This window comes from Sylvia atricapilla, chromosome 5, assembly GCF_009819655.1.
Source record: "Sylvia atricapilla isolate bSylAtr1 chromosome 5, bSylAtr1.pri, whole genome shotgun sequence".
Lineage (NCBI taxonomy): Eukaryota > Metazoa > Chordata > Aves > Passeriformes > Sylviidae > Sylvia > Sylvia atricapilla.
Genome location: NC_089144.1, coordinates 11395442 through 11418573, shown reverse-complemented (window position 1 = coordinate 11418573; position 23132 = coordinate 11395442). Strand labels below are relative to the sequence as shown.

General features: G+C 41.0%; 2 protein-coding genes across 2 annotated transcripts in view; both read right to left on the bottom strand.

Moving 5' to 3' along the window:
• SLC26A5 (solute carrier family 26 member 5) overlaps positions 1-9296 on the bottom strand; it is a 32473-nt gene extending 23177 nt beyond the window's left edge. Inside the window, exon 1 of the mRNA XM_066318700.1 lies at positions 9192-9296. The gene's annotated coding sequence lies outside the window, so the exon portion shown is untranslated. The remainder of the gene's footprint in view (positions 1-9191) is intronic.
• A 6912-nt stretch (positions 9297-16208) lies between these two features.
• RELN (reelin) overlaps positions 16209-23132 on the bottom strand; it is a 287001-nt gene continuing 280077 nt past the window's right edge. The window contains exon 66 of the mRNA XM_066319238.1: positions 16209-17349. Coding sequence (XP_066175335.1) covers positions 17253-17349 — 97 coding nt within the window. The 3' untranslated portion in view covers positions 16209-17252. The remainder of the gene's footprint in view (positions 17350-23132) is intronic.

The following is a 23132-nucleotide window of genomic DNA, read 5'->3' as shown; positions in this document are numbered from 1 at the left end:
GCAATTTTAATCAGTCCTAAACAGAAAATCCACTCAAATCAGAACAAAAACCACAGCTGGATGCAAAAAACACAAACCAAATCAGTTCAATTACTTGGATTTGGCCAAACTTCTCCAGTAAAATGAGAATGCAACATCAAAACATTTTTAGCCAAGGTTTTAAAAACATGCACCCTGCCTTCTTTCTGGTAGAAAGGACAGCTACACAAGACAGTACCCTGCTAACCCCAAACAATTCTGACTTTTCCCCAAAGATCCTCACTTTCCACCTTAGAGTTTGTTCAGCTTCACGTAGATTGGTTAATATATGAAAGGGCCACATGAGCTTGTAATGTAAATCTAGACCTGGAGAGGTGTGGAGGTGCCCTGTTCTGTACACATGCTCCATCCAGCTCTTCCAGGTACTATGAGCATATACAGAGCAACAGAAGTTCCACCCTGCCTCTCTTTTTCATGGTAAAATAAATAAAACAAATGGTGTATTTGACTAAGTGAACAAGGCACAACTCTAAATCAGCTATCCAAATCATGGCAAGCGTTAGTTTGGAATACTACTAGAGGTCACAACCCAAGTTCCACCATCAATCAGTCTGAAGGTTTTTAAACTGTAGATTGAGTGTTTCTGATTCTGTTAGAATAAGAAGTTACACTGCATTGAACCATGAGAACTAACTAGAACAAAAGTAACTTGAGGGAGGATACAATAGGATCTCGTCTTTACTTTCATACTGGATACAAGAACATGGAAAACAAATCACATGTCATTAAATGAGATCTTAAATTGACCTAAAACTACTGCTGGATATATCACATTCTATTTTTCCATGTCATGTTACCAACTTCCTCCTAACAGCCCTGCATAAGCATGTTCCCTAATGGCAACCTAAAATACTAAGATGTAGATAATACAGTAACAATTAAACTCTTTAATATCATTTCTCTCTTTTGCAAGAAGTACACAGAGAGTAAGACTGAGATGTTTGTCTTTTGGAAAAATAATACACATTGTCCATAGAGTAGCAAAATAGTAACATTTTGTGACTGATTTAACTGTCTCTTCAAGTGTTTGCTGTATGACAAACTGCCAACAGTTATCCAACACTCAGAAACTGGATCTTGCCCTTCACTCCCAGAATGCTTAAAGAACAGTAAAAGCAAAGTACTGCCATTTTCATGAAAAGAAAGCTTACTGCTATGATTTCTGGAAACTCAAAGACCTTTGTCCAGAGGAAGAGAAAGGCAATGGTGGATAGTGGAGTACTGCTCTCCAACAACCTTTGAACTTCATGGCAAGAGCAAAAAGTTGTAAGAAAAATTGTCATTAATCTTATCAGCGAGATAAGAATTGAGTTGAAGTAGTTAAAACCTGTATGCTAAAGACTTAAGAGCTGGCAATTCTTTATCTGACTGATAAAGGCCTGTCTTATGTCTTTACTGCTATTATCAAACTGAAGGTGTTAAAGAAAAAAAAAAGTGAAGCAAACATGAATTTATAACTCTATCACTAATAAATTAGCACTTTCTCTTCCCAGTCTTAGCTGATAAAGAAGATCTGTCAAGCCATCTGCACTGATTCTTGCAGAGGACAATAATTCTGGATCCAAACCACATGAATCAGAGTGCAACCATAAAATTTATAGGGACAGAGATTGGACTGCTGTTCCTTAGATTCAAAATACAATTATGTGGAGAAAAAAGCAGGAAGCTGGAGACTTTAAGAATGGCGTACCCTGTCACTCTTGCAGCTTTAATAGGCACTTTTGCTCCTACCATGTATCTAACCTGAATGTGTCTGACCTACCTAAGGGAACAGGGGAGTCAACATTAAATCCATTGTCTTGCCTGTTTTAAAAGAGCAAACCCCCTTTCTTATGGAAGCTAAGCACAAATTGCTTTAAGAAGCAGAAAAGCACAGGCGGACAGTACTGTGTTACAGTGTGTCCTCTGCTAGAGAATTCAAAGTTTGATCACAAATTAAAAAGTCTACAAAGTATTTTGTGTTTTCCAGCTTACAAACACATGTGACTGCAGTGGAAATACTGCCATTCAATGTAAAATATGTTCTCCCAAATGTAGCCTGAAAAGCACAATTACTGCAAGGTCTTTTCCTACGGTCTGAAGAGGCAAGACACCTCTTTTTAAAAACCCAGGTGATTTTAGGAACCACATCATGGCACATTTCTTTCTTTTCTCTCTGGCCTCATTCCCCAGTGCCCTATGCCCTTCCACTTTTCACCCTCAGTGATAAGTACAAAGTTGTTTGTAAAGCAAGCAGAAAGGTGTAAAATGACTGGGTGGGGTCATAAGGAATGTTTTCTACTTTTACTGGACTGTTCTTATCATTCTCATTCCTCCTCCACTACTGCCATTAAATCCACTTACAACTAGATTTTTTTAAACCTGAAGCCTTTATGTAAACCTTCATGAGTTGAGCAATAACTTGTGAAACAAAATTTTCCTTGTGTAGGTCCTAATCTAAGAAATGCACTCCAGCAGTGAACTTTTGGAAAAAAATAAATCAAGACCTTCGATTTCTATACAGCTTTCAGACAGGCAAAATTTTCACTCTCTTCATTAGAAAGGTGAGATGATTACATAAACTGTGTTTGGTTGTGTGATAAAAGCTTCTCTGCACACCTACAGTGTTACTCACAACAGCAGGATGGAGAATGTGGATAATACCCTGGTGGGCTACTGCCAGGGCCACCACATGAGCCATCAGCCTATCAAAGGCTCATCACCACCAGTCCACAGTAGCATCCAAGGGTCACCTATGGGACCCTGGAAGTCCCTGCCAGCTCTGGGTGTGAAAAGCATCTGCCCATCTCTAAGAGAAAGGGCACACAGGGGCAGCAAAAGGGGTCCTGGGAAGTCCTGCTAGTCACACACATGGATTGGTCTGTACCAACAACTGGAGTGGAGCTGCGGCCTTGAGGGCTCATAGGTCCAACTCAGCTGGGGAGACTGTGTGAGTCTGTGTGCTGGAGGGATCCACCTTGCACATGTGTGATGTATCTCTACATAGGTACATATAATTTAAGTATTGAGCCTCCATCCTGCTTGGCTAGAGAGCAGAGGGGATGAAGCTGTTGCTTCTCATGACTTGCCATGAATAAATGTAAGAATGTTGTGTATGTGTGTTCTCTGCGTGTGTGTGCTTATGGGAAACACATCTTCAGCCTGGGTACTGGGTGGATCTGGGGATATGGAGCAGCAGCCCCACTTTCCTCAGGCTGTTGAATTCAGCATGATGAATTTTCCTCTAATGAACCTACCTTAGCCACTGAAAAGAGCATAATAACACTGAGCATAAGGATCCTTCTCTCAAAATGGTAATAAATTAGACATTTATATATATATATAAACAATAAGATTATGTAACTGGTAAGAGGTAATTTATATTTCATGTTCTGTGCCAAAATAATTAAAAGTATTTTAACCAAAGGTTTACTCCATGGACTAATGAATTCATGTCTTAAAAGTATCTCATCAACCAGCAATCTTGTATTTGCTTTCATCAACTGCAATATGTTGTAGTTGTACATACTTGTACAACTACAAATATGTTGTACAATACGTATTTTAGGAATATGCTATGATGATTGAGCTGTTTAATTCATCCACAAACCCCTGGAGCACTTTGAGCAGCAGAACACTGGTCTCCTTCCCTCTGAGATATAGATAAGAGTGACTTCTGTTTCCAGTGTAAACACATTGATGACCATGAGAACCCATGGCAATATGCTCATTCTTATTCCTGTTTTTTCTGACTTCAGTGACCTTGGATCCTAGTCTGCCATCCTCTTTCCCTTTGCCAAAAGCAGTAGCTAGAGATAGTGGAATCAGTAAGTTAATCAGAATGGTACCATGTGCATAAGCCAACTGATAAGGACATACACCACCTAAGAGACAGGTAATCATTAGCCAGCTTCATTTTCCAGAGAAAATCCACTGCCAAAAACTTTGCTGGAGCAGTTTTCATCATAAAGCTCCCATTGATCAGAGGAAATATGCATGATCTTGATTTATGTTACACACCAAGCTAAGCCAGAATAATTTCTTTACTTCTTGTGATCTCAGTGCACCAATGACCTCCAGCAGCTGGTTCATTTTTTCAGGCAAAGTGGAACATGCAGACAGCAAACAAGTGTCTGTGCAGAAAAAAATTACTTCATTCTATGATCCGCTTCCTTCTGCAGAGAAGCCACCAAAAGAATTCTCCCCTCTTTATCTGCTTCATCAACTCTTTACACACATCACTACTCTCTCAAGTGCTGCATCAAGTTAAAAAATAAACAACAAAAAAAACCATAAGGTTGTTATTTATAACCAAAATCATTTCAGTCAACATGTTTACAGTGCGAGCCTCTCAAGTCAGAGAGGAAACTGAAAGACAGTAAAACAGTGTGGTGGGAGGAAGAAATGACTAGGGTACAGAGAGTGAAGAAGAGAGGGTGTAGAATGGGATTAAAATTTACATTCCAGTTCTACTGCTGAAAACATGGTATAAAGTAACTACATTACTGAAGTAACATGAGGTTTTGAAAAGTCTCCAAGGATCCTCTACAAGGCTGTTTCTGACATGTTCTGAAACTATCTCTTCCTCTGCCAAACAGGCTACAGGCAGCGCCATGCTTACAGAAATTCCTGAAGAACTGATGCTCTCAAAGCCAACACAGAACTTCAGCATAGGGCAGCCACCCCTTGGGAAAGCAGCAGTGCTAACTATTTCTCAAAGCTGCAACTCTCTTCCTGATGATTCTGAGAACTTCCCTATCCATGTTAAGATCTGCAAACATTTCATTCTTGGAAGCTGCTTTGTAACACACATTTTCTGTGGTTTTCTTCTGCATTAAGTATCAAACCAATCCTACATAAGCAGTAAGCAGAACATGATTTATGATAGATCCTGTCCCTGTTTATGCAACTGTTGGTTGCTTAAGATATTATCTAAACAATATCATTCTCCTGTCTCCTATGCACTTGAGTGTTGATTCATGATCTGAAGGCAAGTGCCAGACAGTAGGAATAACCTTCCTCAACACTTTGATGCCAAGGTTACACTTAAAGGCCATGCGTGCACAGCGAACACAGGCCAATATTGCTCTTGCTTGAAATATTTTAAAACACACTGTGAGCAAAGAATGTGTAGAGAAGTCTCTCAAATAAGTATTTCACAGCAAACCTCTGCTTTATTTGCAGCTCACCTTATGGCTTCATACTTCTTCTGTGGTGGATGAAATTGTAATGTGAGACAGCCCCACGTCTGTTCTTAACTGCACAAACAAAAAGACTAACCCCTCAGAGCTGAAAACTTCTCCAAATGACTCTAAGTGTGTTTGGCAGAACAACCCTGCATGAAGGGATTCCTGCAACAGCTACACTAGAACAGGGTGTCTTCATGAAGGAACTGGAAGAGCAAGAAGGGTATCTGGGCTGAGGATCATCAAATGAAATGAAGAAAGGTTCATTGAGTAATTTTCTGATGATTTCTTCTTGCAAGAATCTTTCTTTCTTTCTCAGGAACTCATATGCAAAAGAAGCAGATGTCGCCAGAAAGCAGAGAAAAAATAAAATCAGGCTCACAATAAATGTGGTTAGTTAGACTCAGGTCACCTGTTCAGCTATATGGACATAAATGAATCACCAAGAAAATCATATATATTGATTTGAAACGTGAAACTGGCAAATAAATAAAACTGAAATAATATCATATAGAACTGGAAACAAGCAAACAGCAAGTACAGCACAAAATTCTAAAAAGAAAAATGCAATAAACCAGAAGCAGTAGATAAAGAAACTGTAAACCTGAAAGAAATTGCAAGGGCTTAGAAAATGTCAATGCTGTGAAGCTGGGACAGTATCCTGATAAAGCAGGAGATGCAGGATTAGATTCCGACCATGGTGGAGTGGTAAATGAACTCAGGTACAGCCTGCTCTGGGAAAGAACTTAAAGCATGTTATGTTGTAAAGTTAAGGTAGCAGCAGCAAAACTTCTGTCTTTAGAGAATACATCACAGTTGCCTGTATCTGTGAAAGTTCTATAGTTTTGTTCCTGATGTGACTCTTCAGATTTGCCTGAGCTTAGCAGAGCTCTGTGAGAACAGAAATGGGCAGCTCCCTGTGGGCACCTCTGAACAGCAATCCAAGTTTTCTCCTGCATGGGGTATGGATTTTTAAATTCTGTTCCATGAAAACTAGGTAGAAGTTTTGTAACTCTTATCAGTTCAATCCTTAATTGAGCTTAATTGATCTGTCCCTACTACATCAAACTCCAGCAAGGATGTTTCAAACAGCAGACATAGCAATCTTTGATATGGATTGGAAAATTCTGTATGTGCTTTAGAATCACAGAATGGTGAAAAAGACATTCAAGACCACCTAGTTCCAACCCCTGCCATGGGTAGGGACATCTTCCACTACACCAGGTTCCTCAAAGCCCCACCCAACATGGGATGAGAGGTTTTCTGACCTCAGCCCTGCCTCAGAACCTAATTTCCATAAACTAAATTAAAAGGAGCAATTTGATCTTTGCTCTAGCCCAGTCTATGAGTCAGAATCTCAGATTTTCAATTAACAGATTAAAATCTATTAATTAGCTAACCCACACCCTCCCCAACAACCACAACAGTACAAAAACACAAACAGAATTGGAGATACAAAATGCTATGCAACAGTCAAAGCAGAGAAGTAAAACTTGATCCCCTGACTGGGCAAAACCAGTAAGTTTTCAGTGAAGGCTGGAGAAAAAAAGATTCTATCCAGGCAGTAAAAACACTGATTGTCAAAAACCTCCCAGGGAAGGCAATCACACTTGTTTGTCACATGGAAGGTTTTCTCAGTTTGGTACTCCACACTATAAAATAATTAATGCAACATTTGAGTCCAAGTTCCTGCACAGGCCAGTGGTTCATACATACACGTACTCTTAAAATCATAAATAAAAATCTAAATCCTATCAATGCAACTGACTTGCAAAACTTATTCAACTGCCTGCACAAACTTACAGCCACATCTTCAAACCCATGGAAATACCTGACACTGTCTGTTTGTGTATAGCTTTCCCATTACCTGGGCACATGGTAAATAACAGTAAGACCTACACTTTGCTCCTGCTTATAGTTCTGAAAAGCAAAAAGCTATGGAAAACTGGTTATAAAATAACAGCAATGGCAGTTCTTGTAGCCATATGAAGAAATATCATCAAGAAGGACTATCAAGAAATACTGTCTAGCATGACAACATTCTGCAGACTAACAGATCTAGGGAAAGAAACATCTGAATACTGAGGGTGTTTAATTCGTTAAAGTTAACTGGGAAATCAATAAGTTAATTAGAGCTTGAGAGTTTTAGATCCAGCATGGTTTTCTTGCACTAAAAGTTACAGGTTTTGAAACAATCAGATAGAAAAAAAACAGAAAAAGCTTTAGAAAACCAGATCTTACAGAAAAAAATACATCAGCAATAAAACAGGAAAAAAAAATAACACTCAGCTATTCACTGGGCAGAGGCCAAGAGAGGCAAAGGAGCTCAAAGAACTCTATGCTTTTCTAGGCAACTCAGTGGCTGCACAGAAGTCTTGGTTACATTTACAAAGGCTACAGCTGCAATTCAAATTAAGAGTAGTTCAAGATAATACTGGTCTGTCTATACTATAAGAGTCAAAGCAGATAAATGTACATTCCGTTCTTCTTTCTCAAGTTATTAGCAAAAGAGCAAAAGTGTGACAGCCATGTGCTAAATCTGTGCTTGTATTTCATGATTTTAGCATCACACTAAATAATAACACCTTTCCATATTTGGTTTTGGAATATTTAAGTTCTAAAAACATTGAACTATTGGGACAGACTACTATACCCATGAAAAACTGTGAGCTAAAGATTTGATTTGAACCACAGTAATGGACTAGAAATTTAAAACAGAAGGCAAGATGCCATGGCTGTTCAGTGCTCCAAGCTGTAAGATCTGATGGCTGAATCCAATAGAGCATTTTAGTAAGTATTCAGCTTAGAAAACAGGCCTTAATTTGTGCCAGAGGCTAAAAACATCACCATGCCTGGGCCTTTCACCTAGATCATGCTCAATCATCTGCCCATTTTTAAACTGCCTTTAAGCAAACTGTTACCCTGCACACAGAGTTTGTACAGTATGAGCAAAAAAAGCACATCAGCTCCTGACACAGTGCTTAGAGGAAAGAAAGTTTAGAAAGCATGGATGTGGCAGCAGGCTTGTTTCTTACAGGACTTAGAGCTTTCCTTCACTGAAATCTGATTCTGAATATAACTCAATATTGCCCCAACTCCCCCCATAAATATACCTTTAAATGCAATCAAGCTTGTAGGATAAGACTGATGAGTTAAATACCCTCAAGACTATATAAGGGAGTAAATGCTATTGCAAATTAATATGCTTTATTAGCTACAAACAGCAGCTCTGCATGTGTGAAACCCCATTCTCTTCCTATACCTTTTCCACACTACATTTCAGAGATGTTTCACAATACAGTGCAAGACTATTAACAAAACACTTCAGTTTGGAAATACTGCTAAATGCAAAACTGAAATATCTATCGTGTCTTAGGAAGGCTTAGGACTGCCAGAAACCAAAGTGTGATTACTGTCTCTCATGGAAGGCAAGAGGTAATCCCCACAGAATTAATTCAGTGCAAGCCACATGCATGTGCATGCTTCTGAAACAGTAAATTACCTTAGTTTTTCTATTTCTACAGCAGCAGTAAAGCAGCATCCTACTTTTGAAAATCCAGTAATATAAATCAGGTGTCTACCTGTTAACCCGAAGTACCTGTTACTGCACATTTAGTAAAAGACATTTTAAAAGTTTGTTTGCAGATTTTAGTCTTCCATTGGGAAAACTTCAGCCAAAATATTCCAGTGCCCAGACCCTTGTTGTCAGTCACTGACATCAAAACCAATGCTGTACAACTGTATTACTGTGACAGACGTGAAGAATTATGAATCCACATTCTGCTGATGAATCAGCAGAAATAATGGCAGCAATCTAATGTTTTTTCTTTTCCTTACCACTGAACTATCCCTAAATGCCTGCTGCAACAGCCACTTGGGTCCTCTGAAATTCTGAAGCATCCCAAATCCAGCTTTCAACCACACTTCAATTAAAAGTTTTGCAATAGGAGCACTGGGCATGAGCACAGCAAATTTAAGCCTACTTACTTTTCTGGGTGGCTTTTCGCAGTTGCTTTCACTGATCCCTTGTAAGGAGTTCAAAACGTTCCCACAGTTCATGAAGCTGAAAAAGACTGACATAAGGTAAGGCAAAATCTTCTTTGCCTGAAAAGTGCAAGGGCATGAAGGGGGTTTGGGGGAATAGTTTAATCGAGGTTTTGAAGGTCTTTGGGTTGAAGCTAGCAATGAAGTGCTCAGCAGGTAGTTTTTGTTGTTGTAAGGCTTCTTGGGAGAGTCGCTCTGACCTAAGCCCGCAGCTTGCAGCCGGAGGAGCGAAGCCACGACACGAGGAAATGACTGATCTCTCACCCTCCCTCTCGTTTCCCCTTGTGCGCTGCGCGTTTCACAGCGCCGAGCAGCGCGGCCGCCGCTGCCCGGGAACCGCTGGGCGGAGCGGGGGGCGCGGAGCGGCACTGCCGGGCACGGCTCTGTCCTGGACACGGGTCTGCCATGGGCACAGCGCTGGCCCGGCACGGCTCTGCCCTGGGCACGGGTCTGTCCTGGGCACGGGTCTGTCCTGGGCATGGCTCTGTCCTGGGCACGGCTCTGCTCTGGGCACGGCTCTGCTCTGGGCACGGGTCTGCTCCGGCCACGGCTCTGTCCTGGGCACGGCTCTGCCCCGGCACGGCTCTGTCCCGGCCACGGCTCTGTCCCGGCCACGGCTCTGCCCTGGGCACGGCTCTGCTCCGGCCACGGCTCTGCCCTGGGCATGGCTCTGCTCCGGCCACGACTCTGCTCCGGGCACGGCTCTGGCCCGGCCACCGCTCTGGCCCCAGACCGCTCCTGCCACACGCGGGGCTGTGGCCGCTCCGCCGGGGGGCGAAGGGAGCGGGGACAGCACGGGGCGAGTCCCCCAGGCTAGCCCCGGCCCGGGGTGACCGAGCGGGAGCCACAGGCTCCGGGACAGCCCGACCCCACTGACGGTGCTCGCGGCGAGGCTCGCTCCCCTCAGGGGAGATCCGCTCGAGCGGAGACCCCTCCGCCACTGACCCCGCGCTCACCCCGCTCACGGCCGCGCTCCGCTCTCCGCCCTCCGCCGCGCTCCAGCCCGGCTCCTCCGGCCGCCGCCGGCTCCAAGGTGAGGAGCCCAGACAGGGGCGCGGGCAGCCGCCGGCCCCCGCCCCCTCCCGCCCCGCGCCGCCAGCGCGCCTGGGACTCGTAGTTCCCCCGCAGCCCCCGCCGGGCGCGTCCCCGCCGCGGCCTACGAGTCCCAGCGTGCCGCGGGGCCGTGCGCGCTCCCGCCGGTGCGGCCTGCGCGGCCGCTGCGCCTACCGGGCCCGCTCGGGGAGAGCCGCGGGGCTGTGGAGTCCCGGTGTGGGCAGGGATGGTGGGGAGGGTCCGCTAGCATCAGCAAGTCCGAGCGTTAACGCAGCCCTGCCCCTGTCACCCCGAACCACATCACCCGGCGCCGCATCCTGACGCCTCTTGAACACCTCCGGGGACGGTGACTCCGCCTCCCTGGGCGACCTGTTCCAGTGTCTGACCAGCCGAATTGTTCAATTTTTTTTTTCTAATATCTATCCGGGTATAGTTTTTCATTTCTTTAGGTGCGCAAAGACTATGTAGGTATCAATTTCACTGTGAATATGCAGGAGTTAGTAGTGAAATGCCTTCACAGATCTCTCAGCCTTTGATTTATGTTTTCCATCATAATGATAGCGCTCTCTCGCCCAAGACAAAAATGTTTTCCCACCTCCCAGATTTGGGTTTGCACACAGAATTTGTAGAAGTTTTTTTTCCCCGACTTTGAAACTCCTAGGCACTAAGAACAAGGGGGGAAAAAAGTGAAACCGGTGTCTACAGGACTGTATTATTTGGAAACCTTGAAATGATTCCTTGACATGGTTGTCCTTGTTAGAATTTAGGAGTAACTTAAATAAAACATAAATGAATTCAAGGCAAAATACAGCACTTTAAATTTCAATATTGTCAAGAAATTTCAAGGTCAGAACATTTCTAAAGTTGCTTTTAAATATGAGGTTTGTTTACTCTAAACAGGCTGTAACAAACAGGTATTTTGTTGAAAAATTTCAGTAATACATAACGCCACATACATCAGTCTTCATGTGGACTGCTGCTGGATGCCATTGTCATACAGAAGTGGGTCAGTGAAGATACTTTGGGTAAGGCATGTTTGTTGATTCAGTTGTTTATCCAAAAAGCTAATTCTTTCCTGAACTTCGAAATCCGTAGCCTGTGCTAGTAGAATGCAGGTGCAATTCACTCATGAGGTGTGGCCTGGTAGTGAAATTCTGACGTGCTTTGTTGCCAGAAAAACATACATTGCAGTAACATACCACAGAAAGACCTGTTTATGTGCCCTGCACAAAGAAAAAGGAGAAGAGAAAGCCTCAAACACAGATTAGCAGATTTCCTGCTAGAAAAATCCACCCAGATATAAAGCATTTTGCATGTTCCAGTAATCCTGAGGATTATGTTACACTAATTGTGTCAATGGTTGCATTTAAATACAAGCTGGTTTTAATTTCTTGTGTGCTTTTTAGCGTGACACACTCGAGGTTTAAGAATTATTTTTATTGCTTCTCTCCAGCATTGTCTAAAATGGTAAAAGATGCTGTGGTTCTTCAGCTCTGGGAGAAGGACAGGGATTAATATAGTGCTAAACTCAGTAGCAGCAAAATGAAAAGAGGATTTTTTGTCACAACAGGAATAGGGAGGGAAAGTTAATACAGAATAAACAATACAGACAACTGAGGAGAGTAAAAACCTTCCTGTGGAGGATTAATTGTGGAATGTTAATCAAGGGTGCACACATGCCACTGGAGATGTGATGACAGAAGGCTCGGTGTGAGCTTTGGGGACTCAGCTGGCTCTCAGGGGATGATGGAGCAGCAGGAACCACTCCTCTCCAGCAGCATAAGGAAAGTGTGAGGTGCTGTCAAGGGCCACATCCGGCACTCACAGCTGAATGGAGTGGAGCTCCAGCCCTTGGGCTGGTGATTCCTCCACCAGCCACTGATGGTGAGTGTGGGCAGGGGAGGTAGCTGAGGGGTTGGGAGTGCAGGGTTCTGACACTTCCAACTGGGTCATTGGTATACACATCCCATATGGAACATCCCAAATGGGTCAGATGGGCTCCATCAGCTGGCTCACTCCCCACCACATCCTGGCCCTCATGGATCATCTGGGAATGCGACAACTTTCTAAGGCAGAAAAACCTCTGTATATATTTAGAGTCTTACACAGGTCCTAGGACTGGTCAAACCAGCTGAATTAGTAAAGCTGAGGTGGACATTTCCATATGAAGTGAAACACATTTGGTGTAGAGGAATTTTCTCACTGATTTCAGTGCCAGTTGGCTTGGTTCTCAAAAAGCTGCTGTTAATTAGTTGCTACCCACATCTTACACGGAGACATAACTCATGTCAAGCTTTGTTATTGTCCATAATAACACAATTATTCTGGCAGAGGCCCAAACATTGGGACATTTTCCTTTTTTTGCACTGAAGTTCCTTGAAAACGGCTGGACTCAAATAATTTAAAATTTCCCCTGAGAATGGTGTGATTTTACATCAGCTCAGCTGGGTGTCCAGTTGTGAGTATAAACCAGTTGAATGGCTTTGCATGGTCTGTTCCTAGCCCACCTGGAGCTATAGGATATCAGCAGAATGCTACGTGTATTGGCATGATCAGTGTGCAGGGAAAGAGGGAGCTGGGGTCATCAGCCAGCTTCATGGTATCAGCAGTATGATCCTAGTGCAGAAGTAGCCCTGAAACCTGTGACTACACAGTACCTCCCCAAGTTCTGCCTTTGGCCCAGATGCAGTCAGGGAAGCAGCTGAGCCTTCTGAAGTGGCTTCTTTGCCACTAATTTGCATGAATCTCCCCCAAGTAGCAGAGCTCAAAAGCACAACTAGATTCTCTTCTTTTTTTAAAGAGCCTTAAGAAATGTGTTTCAGTCTATAAACCTAACATTTATCATCATCCTGCAGTGTGGTATCCTTCCATTCCTGGAACAGTGTTTTTACTTGGCCTCACCTTGCTGCGTGTCAGCTAAACCCCTCCCCACCAGGCACTGTAGTAATTAGCTACACAGGGACTAAGTCTTCAGGCTTACTGCCAGCTCAGTCCCTTTAGCTCAGCCAGGAATAACATGGGGAAGAAAAAGCAACAGTCAGAAAACAGCAGTGGAGGAGAGCACTGGACAGTTCATCCACGTCACCTGTACATGCTCATACCTCAGGGTCTTTTTTTCCAGCAACAGATCCACGACCTGCGGGTGCTGAGTGCTCTGTCTGCTCCTTCACTGAAGCACTGCAGGAGGTTGCATGGCCTCAGCTGCTCTGGGTTGCCAACAGCCCTAAATAGCTCTTTAGGGCCATGCTTAACATAGGCAAGCCCTTTTGCTGACCTTGTTTCATTCTGAAGCTCCCTTGCCAGCTTAGGATGAAGGTAGCTCCCCTCTGCAGCTGGTTTGTTCCTGTTCCTCGAGTGTTGAGTCACTAGTTAAACCTCACTACAGAGCTGATCTGAGTGAGGTTTATCTGGGGCCTCACACTGGCTTCCTGCTTTGATAATAACCAACCCTGTTGACTACTAATAGATAAATGATGAGGTGATGCTGTGGCAGCATTTACACCCAGTAACATTTGCCCTGAAGGGTTAGCAAGTAAATAAAACATAGAACCATGTTTATGGTTGTTTTCATGTGTCTTCCCAAATGTTTTCCTTTCTAGACTAAACAACTCTCTCTACTTGGAAGCTCATGGATTCAAGGGTCTTGTTTCTGCTGCAGTACTTTACAATCTCTTTGACTTGTTTACATTCGTATTTAAGTGAAGGGCTCAACAGCTGACAACTGTTGTCTGCTTTTCCAGCACTGGCAACCGTATTTATATTTACTGTGTTTTATCATAAACACTTCTACTGATGCAATGCAAAATGGCATTTTTAAAAACTGCTTTATGCTGTTGATTATACTTCCGTAGTTTTGCTGTCTGGTCTGGTATTTACCCAGTTTGTGTGCTGGTGCCTTGCTCTTTGACAACGTCTTGTCCTTGAGTGAATTTGTTGTGTTATTTAATTACTACCCTTTTCTGTATATTGACAAGATCCTACAAAGCCAGATTTGGTCCTTCAAAAATATTGGTGCTCTGCACATTTCCTGCTATTAAGAAAATTTTATCATCTTTGGATGAAGCAAGCTTGAGGGAAAAACATTTAGGCAAAATTATGAGAACTTCAGGTTTTGTTTATTTCAGGAACTCCAGCACGTCAGGGTTTCATTTTTCTGTACTTTTGTTTCCTTTCTCTTTATGTTCCCCTTATTCTACTCGAACATGGCTTAGTGAGCTGATAGGAGAAATGAGGTAGACTATAAGGCATACTAAAAGTTCTAAAAGTCAGTTTTCATAGTTATGTCTGTGAAAGTTTTACACCGGTAGATAAGCTTATTGGTACATTTTATAGCACTTTTATTGCCATTGATTATCCTGTGTGCCACTCTTCTTATTTTAACAACTGTTTAATGTCAGATGACTCACTGCTTTCAGCCATATGGGAGGAAAAATTTAAAAAATACATTTACTGAGTCTACCATATGTGTATGCTGTGTGGGGTGTTGTAGGAATGGAAAAAGTCTAAGGAGGAACTTCCTGGAGTCTGCAAAGGGCAGATGATAATAACCGTTGGGAATCTTCCAGTGAGGAAAAGAAAAGCCAGTGCAGAGTTTGTGGTGAGTTTGAGTAAAGTGCTTTGTGGTATTCCTTTGTGGTTATGATTGCATACATTATTCAAAGGAAATAAATACAACTGTGAAAAGCAGCTTCTCTGGTTATGCTGATCTCTGGCCTGAAAAGTCAGGCAAACTGTCTCATTGTATCTAAAGTCTTTAAAAATAAATTAATTCCCTGGAAGCACATTAACTGCACATGCATTTTAGATTGAACTATCACCCTTCTATTGACATATTAAACCAAATAAAATTATCTTAAAAATAAGGGATGTTTAGATCTTGTGGTTTTGTTTGTTTAATAGGCAAAAATCTTATTACAATATTTTAAAATCCCTTGCCCAAACATTAAGTTGATATATTCTTTATTATCCTGATGTTTTGTCTTCCTGCTATTTCTCTGAATAGAACCATTATCTTTTTTTCAGGGATTGAAGGTACACAAAGTACACTGGTTCTCCAGAACAGTACAATGTGTTTGCAGGAGGCTGTTTCCAGATCAGCCAAAGGTGTGTCACATAATTTTGACTAAGCCAAGGTGTTGCCTAGTTGGTCACTGAATGACCTCTTTTTTTTTTTTTTTCTGTGCTGCTCAGGTACCTGTGATCAAAAACCTCCTAAAAATTAAACACATGGTTCAGCTGAACATGGGTCTGTAACGAACATCATTCTGGTTCAGACAGGTATAGTGCCAGAAGCAAGAAGTGCAAGATGTAAGAGCACAGTGTATATGATACTTCTCTCTGATGAGTAGAAGCTCTGCTAACTGGAATTGTTTAGCCTGAAGAAAAGGAAGCCTAGGCAGGACCTTATTGCTCTCTACAACTACCTGAAGGAAGGCGGTGGTGAGGTGTCTCTTCTCCCAAGTACCAAAGTATAGGACAAGAGGAAATGGCTTCAAGTTGCACCAGGTGAGGTTTAGATTGGATATAATGAAATTTTTTTTCACTGAGAAGGCTGTCAGGCATGGCACAGGCTGCCCAGACATGTGGCTGAGTCTCCATCCCTGGAGGTATTAAAAAGCTGAGTAAATGTGGTGCTTTAGTGGTGGGCTTGGCAGTGCTGGGTTAACAGTTGGACTTGATGTTAAGGTGTTTTTCAACCTTAATGCTTCTATGATTCTAAGAATTTCCAGCTTAGTCTGTTTGGAACAAGGTTCCTTATGTGCCACACTCTTGTTCTCAGAGCTTTACATATGTGCTAAATATTAAAAATAACATTAATGTTTGCTTTAGAATCTAGGTATTTAGTGGAAGAATTTGTTTTATGATTTCATGTAAAGCCCACATGGCTTGAAAAGTCTAACATCAGAATTCTTTGTTGACATTATCTTTATTGAAGCATGGATCTTTAGCTTGGTTCACCATAAAGTGAAGCATTTTATTTATGATAATAGACAGCTTAGGGCTATAGGGGCATTATAACGTTGCTGGTGTAGATACAACTTTATCAGAAGATACAAACATGACCCGCAATAGAAACAAACACCGAAGAGAACACAATGAAACGTTCACTGTTTACAAATCACTTCATTACTACAGACACCAAATGGCAGTTACTGTAAGTAAATCAGTTTCAGAGAACTGACTACATTTAGACAGGGAATTGGGAATTTCTGTTTGGGGTTTAAATCCACAAATCCTTAGTAGAAAAAAGTTTAATGTCAAGCATTCTTTTTTTATCCACAAAACAATGCTAACCAACAGACATATCAAAGAATAGGACCGAAGGATATCAACGCCTTTACAACTACTTTTGCAATTATCTTCTGGATTAGGTACTTTGATGATTTTTTTTTAATACATTTTGTAAAAAGGTAAATAGCCCAAAAATCAGCAGCAAAAATATTACAACAACAAAACAAGTACAGTGCCAATGTGTCATGTTGTAGAAGAGAATACAAAGAGGACAAACAATGATAACTTAATCATATAAAATGACACGGAGCTGAAATACAGTGCACTTAAATAACTATATGACAAGGAATGTTAAATTCTGTACTTAGTATGTAGGTTTTTATAAACATAAAATCTGAAAAGTCTTTGTGCTTAAACTTTTTTTTCCTGTTAAACAGAATTAGTTGCTTACTTCCAATACTGCCACTGTAACTGATATTACAACAGATCACAATTTTCACAGACACATCAACATTAAAACATTTACCTATGAGAAAATAAGTCACTTCTCATTAGTTCACAGTGCGAAAAAGTGGTGTACACTCTGTCTTGAAAAAGGCTTTCAGTTATTCATCAAGCCAGTTGCAGAAAAGTCCTGATACCAGATGCAGTGCTAGATTTAAAGAATGGAAAGCAACACATCACATGTTGGGAGGAAAAAAAAATAAATTTCTCGTTTCTTCATGGATATCGTCTAAGTGACCTTCGTCTTCTGTTGTAGAAATGCCTGAGCCCATGTTGCCGTGAAAAATTCATCATGTAATTTTGTTTGCGAGTGCTGTTGAAATCAAAGGGTGAAAGAAGAGAAGAGTGTCAGTTTCTTTTATGTGTAGTGTAAATTCTTTTGTAGCAGTGAGCTAGTGGGACTGATTCTTCTTTGTCCTTGCATGACTTTTCAAGTATGTGCAAATTGGTGTGAAGCACACCCTTTGCTTAATTGCAAAGGTACAAGGCAATTGAGAATCTGTCCCACTTGGCTTTCGTTTACAGTAAGTTATCTTAGGGAAAGGTTAAGATCTTTCAGCGAAGGAAAACTGGTGCTGCCTAGGGCCAGATTCACTAAAACTGTATGCACACTTCATAGCATTTTTCTATGGGGGCTTTATGCTCCAGTTATCCTTCTGTCTTTGATCATTAACTGCTTTATCTTGAGAACAGAAGAAAAGGTTTACTCCACTTCATTATCTTCTTTTGATTTAAGAAGGCACACTTGTTTGGAAGACCTACCTGGAGTACAAGACCCATCCCACCTAATGTAGGTTTTACTTCTCCCACTGAGGGAATGAGAGAACAAGGGAATGCATGAGAGGGTGACCTGCAGTCAACGAATCTTCCATTTGTGGGTTCAAGGAATGTTTTCACTAGTGAGTTTTGTCTGTGAGTAAGAAGTGAATACTCATAATGGAGTAAGTCATACTTTCCTCTCTAGTGCATAAGCTTATTTTTAGTGAATATGGCCCTTAGGAAAAAGGAGTAATTGCTTAGCAAAATACCTATGATTCTCCACAAGCAAAAACAGGTTTTGCTGTAGTATGCTAGTTTAACCTAAAACAATCTAACAAAACAATCTAACAAAATTATGCCCTTTTCATGAGCTAATCTTGAATACAGTTGACTAAACTGATTAACACTTACCATGTCAAATTCTAGATTATAAACCTCTAGGCAAATCCAAGTAATTTCCTGACTAGTTTTCCAAGGCTTTGCAATTTTTAATTTTTGGTGAGGGTTTTTTGCCACTGAAATGTACATACAAGAATGAAATAAAGACTAGCTCCTGGTGACAATGAGAGAAAACAGATGTACACTTGGCACAATTTTTGCACTGTCACAGTAAGGTAGAGCTCTAGAGCATCTGGCAATTGGGAGAGGGGTTAACGTTGACTTATTCAAGATCTGTGCTGATTTGTAAGCTTTGTGTGAGATTGATAGTGGTGAGTTTATGTAACTTTAATGTCACTTGGTAGCTCAACTGCAAAGCAGCACTGAACAGCAGTCTTCATTCTGGGCCTTAAGGTCACCCTCGCTCCAATGCCAGATGTCTCACTGAAGGCAGGAGGGAAATTATGACCCCAGACCTGCTCCTGACAGTGGCTGCCATTGGTCATGAAGCTTGAAGTAGTTCCTAGTTTCTCCTTCCCTTTAATTCCCATTGCCTGGAAAGTGGATGGTTCCTCAGGCGTAGGGCTTTCAAGGCCACATCCCACCTCTCAGGAGAACATCCTAACCATGAGGTGAGGACAGGGCACCTAGCTGCTGGGAGAAGGCTGCTCTGCAGCCAAAGTACAGCAGATGGGCCTGGGAGAAAGCAGAGCCCAACTCTGAGCAGCTTTGCGCTTTGCTCTGGGTACATGGGACCAAAGAGAGCCTGCCAAAGCATTTGGCTGAAAAAATTGCCATTTCTGGACTTGGTTAAATTTAGGAGTGAGCTTAGTTTGGCGAGCCTGAGCTTGGACAAGACTTGGACAGATGGGACACATGACGAACGGCAGTCCTTAGCCCAGCAGCCTTTTCTATCCTGCCTTTGGTCTGCTTATGTTCAGCAACAGCTCAGCAGAGATGTTCAGGACTCGTTTTGGACACTGCTTTGTGCACCTGGCCTCTATTTCACTTCAAATGACCAACCATTTTGTATCTGGCCTTAAAGGGATGGTGAAGATATGTAAAACAATGAACAACGAAAAAAAAAGAAAGTAATGAACTGAAGAAAGGAACAAAGAAATGCTTACCTAGTAATGTAGAAAATATTTACTTTTTTATGTATATAATTTTGTTCCATTGGAAGACGATCAAGGTGTTAGAAAGAAGCACATATTTTTGTCTTACACTGAACACCATAGCAGTGCAGTGTGTGAAAAATAAGAGAAATCTAAATTATCAGGAACTAAGTGCTTTTTTTTTCCTTGCATTATTGTAGTTCAGACTTGTCCTCACTGACATGAGACAGACTTTCCTACTGGTTGAATGCCACAGGAAAACCTTGATGCCTACTGTAGAAAAACTATGTTTTTTATTCTTTCCATGGGTAAATATATATGCCCTATGCATTACAGTCTTGTATCATATTGCACCACAAAATTAGAGTAGGTCTATATTTATTTTTTGAATTAATTTTATATATTGTATGTATTTATATATTTTACATTGGAGGCAAGCACTGTATAAGAGACATCAGTAGTGCTTTATAAAAATCACAAGAATATTTATATAATATAATTTGCAAGAGTACTTGCACATTCCTTGCATTTGGTGGATGCAAGAGTGTTTTCAATACTACTGGTAGTGTTTTTAATTTTTATTTTTATTTTCACAGAATAATTAAAGGCTTGGTTGTTCAGAACACCCAAAATGTGCTGGACAGCATCAAGCTATATTAGGAATAGACCCTTCTATGATGGAAGGTGTGGTTTTTAGAATCAGTGGCAATTTGAAGACTACATTGTGAGTGTTTAATGGACTTGTCAGCACCTGCTGAGCTTTCTGTCTTTTCTGTGCATTCACTCAGACATCAGTCAATCAGAGAATTTCAGATCCAAAATAATTATCTGTGTATTACTGATGGAGGACAAAGCAAAAAACCAGTTAACAGAAGTGACTGCTGTTTACAGTTTTGAGTGCACTACTAAAAAATAAACAGAAGATAATACTGCTTGAATTTGTGTAGGAAACCCTAAAAAATGTTCCAATGAATACCTGGAGTTGAGCTAGTTCGATGAAAGCAATATGCAGCCAATGTAGAAGAGCAAAGACAAAATTATCCAGGGTTTAAAAAATATCTACAATAAAGCAATTTATGAGAAGGACTCTCTCTGAACTAAAGTCTTTTTAGTCTTTAGTAGAGCATTATGTTTATTCATGTTTCCTAAAGCACAATTTGAACTACAAGGCTGCAATTTAAAGTTTATGAAAATGGAACATAGCCTAACAGAACGAAAAATATGCAGTACATAACTCCAGTAAATACTAATGTCATTCATTATTTGTGTGTTTTTAATTGACGGGGCACAAAACAGGAACAAAATAGAAACAAAAATATTTGGATAACAAAATTAAACATGAAAAAAGGCTTAGAATACAGCAAAGGTTTGTCCCTCAAGACTAGGTTTGGAGTAAATTTTGATGCTGAATTACAAATGCTTTGTTAGGCAGGAACTGTGATGAAAAAAGACATGTACTCTGACTGAAGTTCGGAGGGCTCGTATCAGTGGCAAATATTGGCTTTGGTGGAGTCAGCACCTGAACCCAGAGCTCAGTAACTATACTGATTAGTGGTATCTATTAACTGCAACAGCACAGAGCAGCTGGGTTCCATGAAATGAAAGCTGTACCTGGGGACACTGGTTCTGTGTCTAAGGGGCAGGTGTGGCTATGCCACCGTGCAGACAGACTGACATACACTGCCTGACTGTGGTGGCATCTCTGTGGTCATTTATTTCAGGAAAAAAAATGTGAATTGCCCCTTTGGCTGCCCATGCAATGCTCTAAGTGCCCTCCACTGGCAGGTTTCACTGTACCCTGTAAGAGGCAGAAGAAGGAGAAGTCCTTCCCCTCGCAGCCTTGGAGAAATTCCCACTGCAGTATGGCACAATCTACAGAACAATTTCTGCTAAGTTTAACTTCTCCCAATGCTCACTGAGGAAGCACTGGACGATCAGAGCCCTCAGGAGCTATGTGGCACATCTCAGAGTATAAATGATTTTCCACCAACCCATCATTGACAAAACTTTGTGAAAGAGCTGTAGCTGTAACAGAAACATACATTTAATAGTGATTCAGGGAAAGTTCTTACCTTATTCTAGTGTAAAACCAATGACAGCAAACAATGAAATACAACACAAGTTAGAAAATGCCTTTCAATGCATGCAGCACTGTGATTAGTCATAAAACCCTGATGAGGTTTAGAGGCAATATAGGACTTTTCATCTCTTTTGAAAATAAAAATTGAACAAATTATTTCCTCAGTTTTCAAATCAATATTTAGACTTTTATTTTCTATAAAATTCAGCATGCACTTTTTAGAAACATAATAGAAATGTAATAGAAGCACAAATTGCATCATATTAAATTTGGCATAAATGTTGTGAATATTCAGGTAGTCACCTAATGATTGAACTACTTATGTTCTTTATCATAAATATGTTGATACTTAATTGAAATGCATTTTTCAAATCTTTGCTTTTTTACTAAAAAGAAGCTGATGAAAATGCTTTTCCACATGAGTACTTCTTGTTAAATCTAGAATATATAATTTGTATTTATTTATTCCAAAATAGGATAAACATTCTTTGCACCAAATGCAATATAACTTCTCACTAAATCATTTGTGCCAAAAATGTGAGAATATCTCAACAATGAAGAGCATGGAGTGATGACTATGGAGGGATTCATTCTGTTATCTATCAGTTAACCATAAAATAGTAGGTGAGGATAACACTTCTTGCATTCCTTGCACAACATCAATTCATTTGGATCACATAACAAGTTTTGGGGTAAAGAAAACAATATCAGACCCTTAGTGTTCATCTTATAACTATCTTTTATTTCTCAGTAGCTTTGACTTTGAATTAAGTTGATGAGATGTCTCTAAGGGCCTGCCCTATACACAAAGAAATGGCAGTTGTGTAATGCACATGCAGAGAAGTGTGAGGTGTGTGTGCAGTGGGCAGGCTGACAGCTGTGCTTCCAGAGAAAAACAATGTGCAAATGAAATGCAGAATTGGACATGGGCTCTTCTTAGGGCAGAAGTAAGGGGCACAGAAAAACTCTTTTTTAAGCCTGGGATAAAATACTTTTTTATCCTAAGAAGAGCCACATGGAACATATGAGAATTGTGCCCAAAGCTTTCTTTACAAAAGGAGAGTAAAAATGCTGCACTAATAAGGAATAATCAGCACTAGCTATAAAAGGGACTGGACAGTTTAACAACTTGTATCCTCTCCCCACCACAGGACAGTCATCAAATATTTTTAAGTTGGCAAGATCAATTTAATGTATAACTTTGTCAACACAGGTATTTGGTTTCAGCTGTTTAAAATAGGTGCTCAGTTTAAGCACCATATGCAGCTGCATCACTATCTTAAAAATTCTGCTTTTTTATTGAGTGATTCAAATAGTTCATTTAAAAGTTGGATGATTTTAAGTAAGATATAAAAGCCACCTTTGGCCTTTTTAATCACTGCCATGTATTTTGCACGCATGCATAATCTGCAGGTTGATTTTGTCCCCCCACAGCAATTTTCTTGGGGACAAAAAGGAATCAAAGAAATGGCATCCTGAAGGCGTGTTTGCTGGTGAGAGGATGGTGGCCCTTGACTCAGAAATCAGTTGAACTGAATAGTGTCATGACCCTGGCTGTGCATCAGCTGTAGCAGTATCTGCACTATGACTTGACAGCTAGGCCTGTGACAGAATTTCACATCTTTGGATTGCTGAGAAGGTTGGGCCATGAAAGCATGTATTCATAGATATCTCCCTAGGTGAGCACAGTAGGGAGGAGCAGGGACATCCTCTGTTTTGGATAGGAAATAAAATCAAGAAAATCCTTATTTGCTTTACATCCCT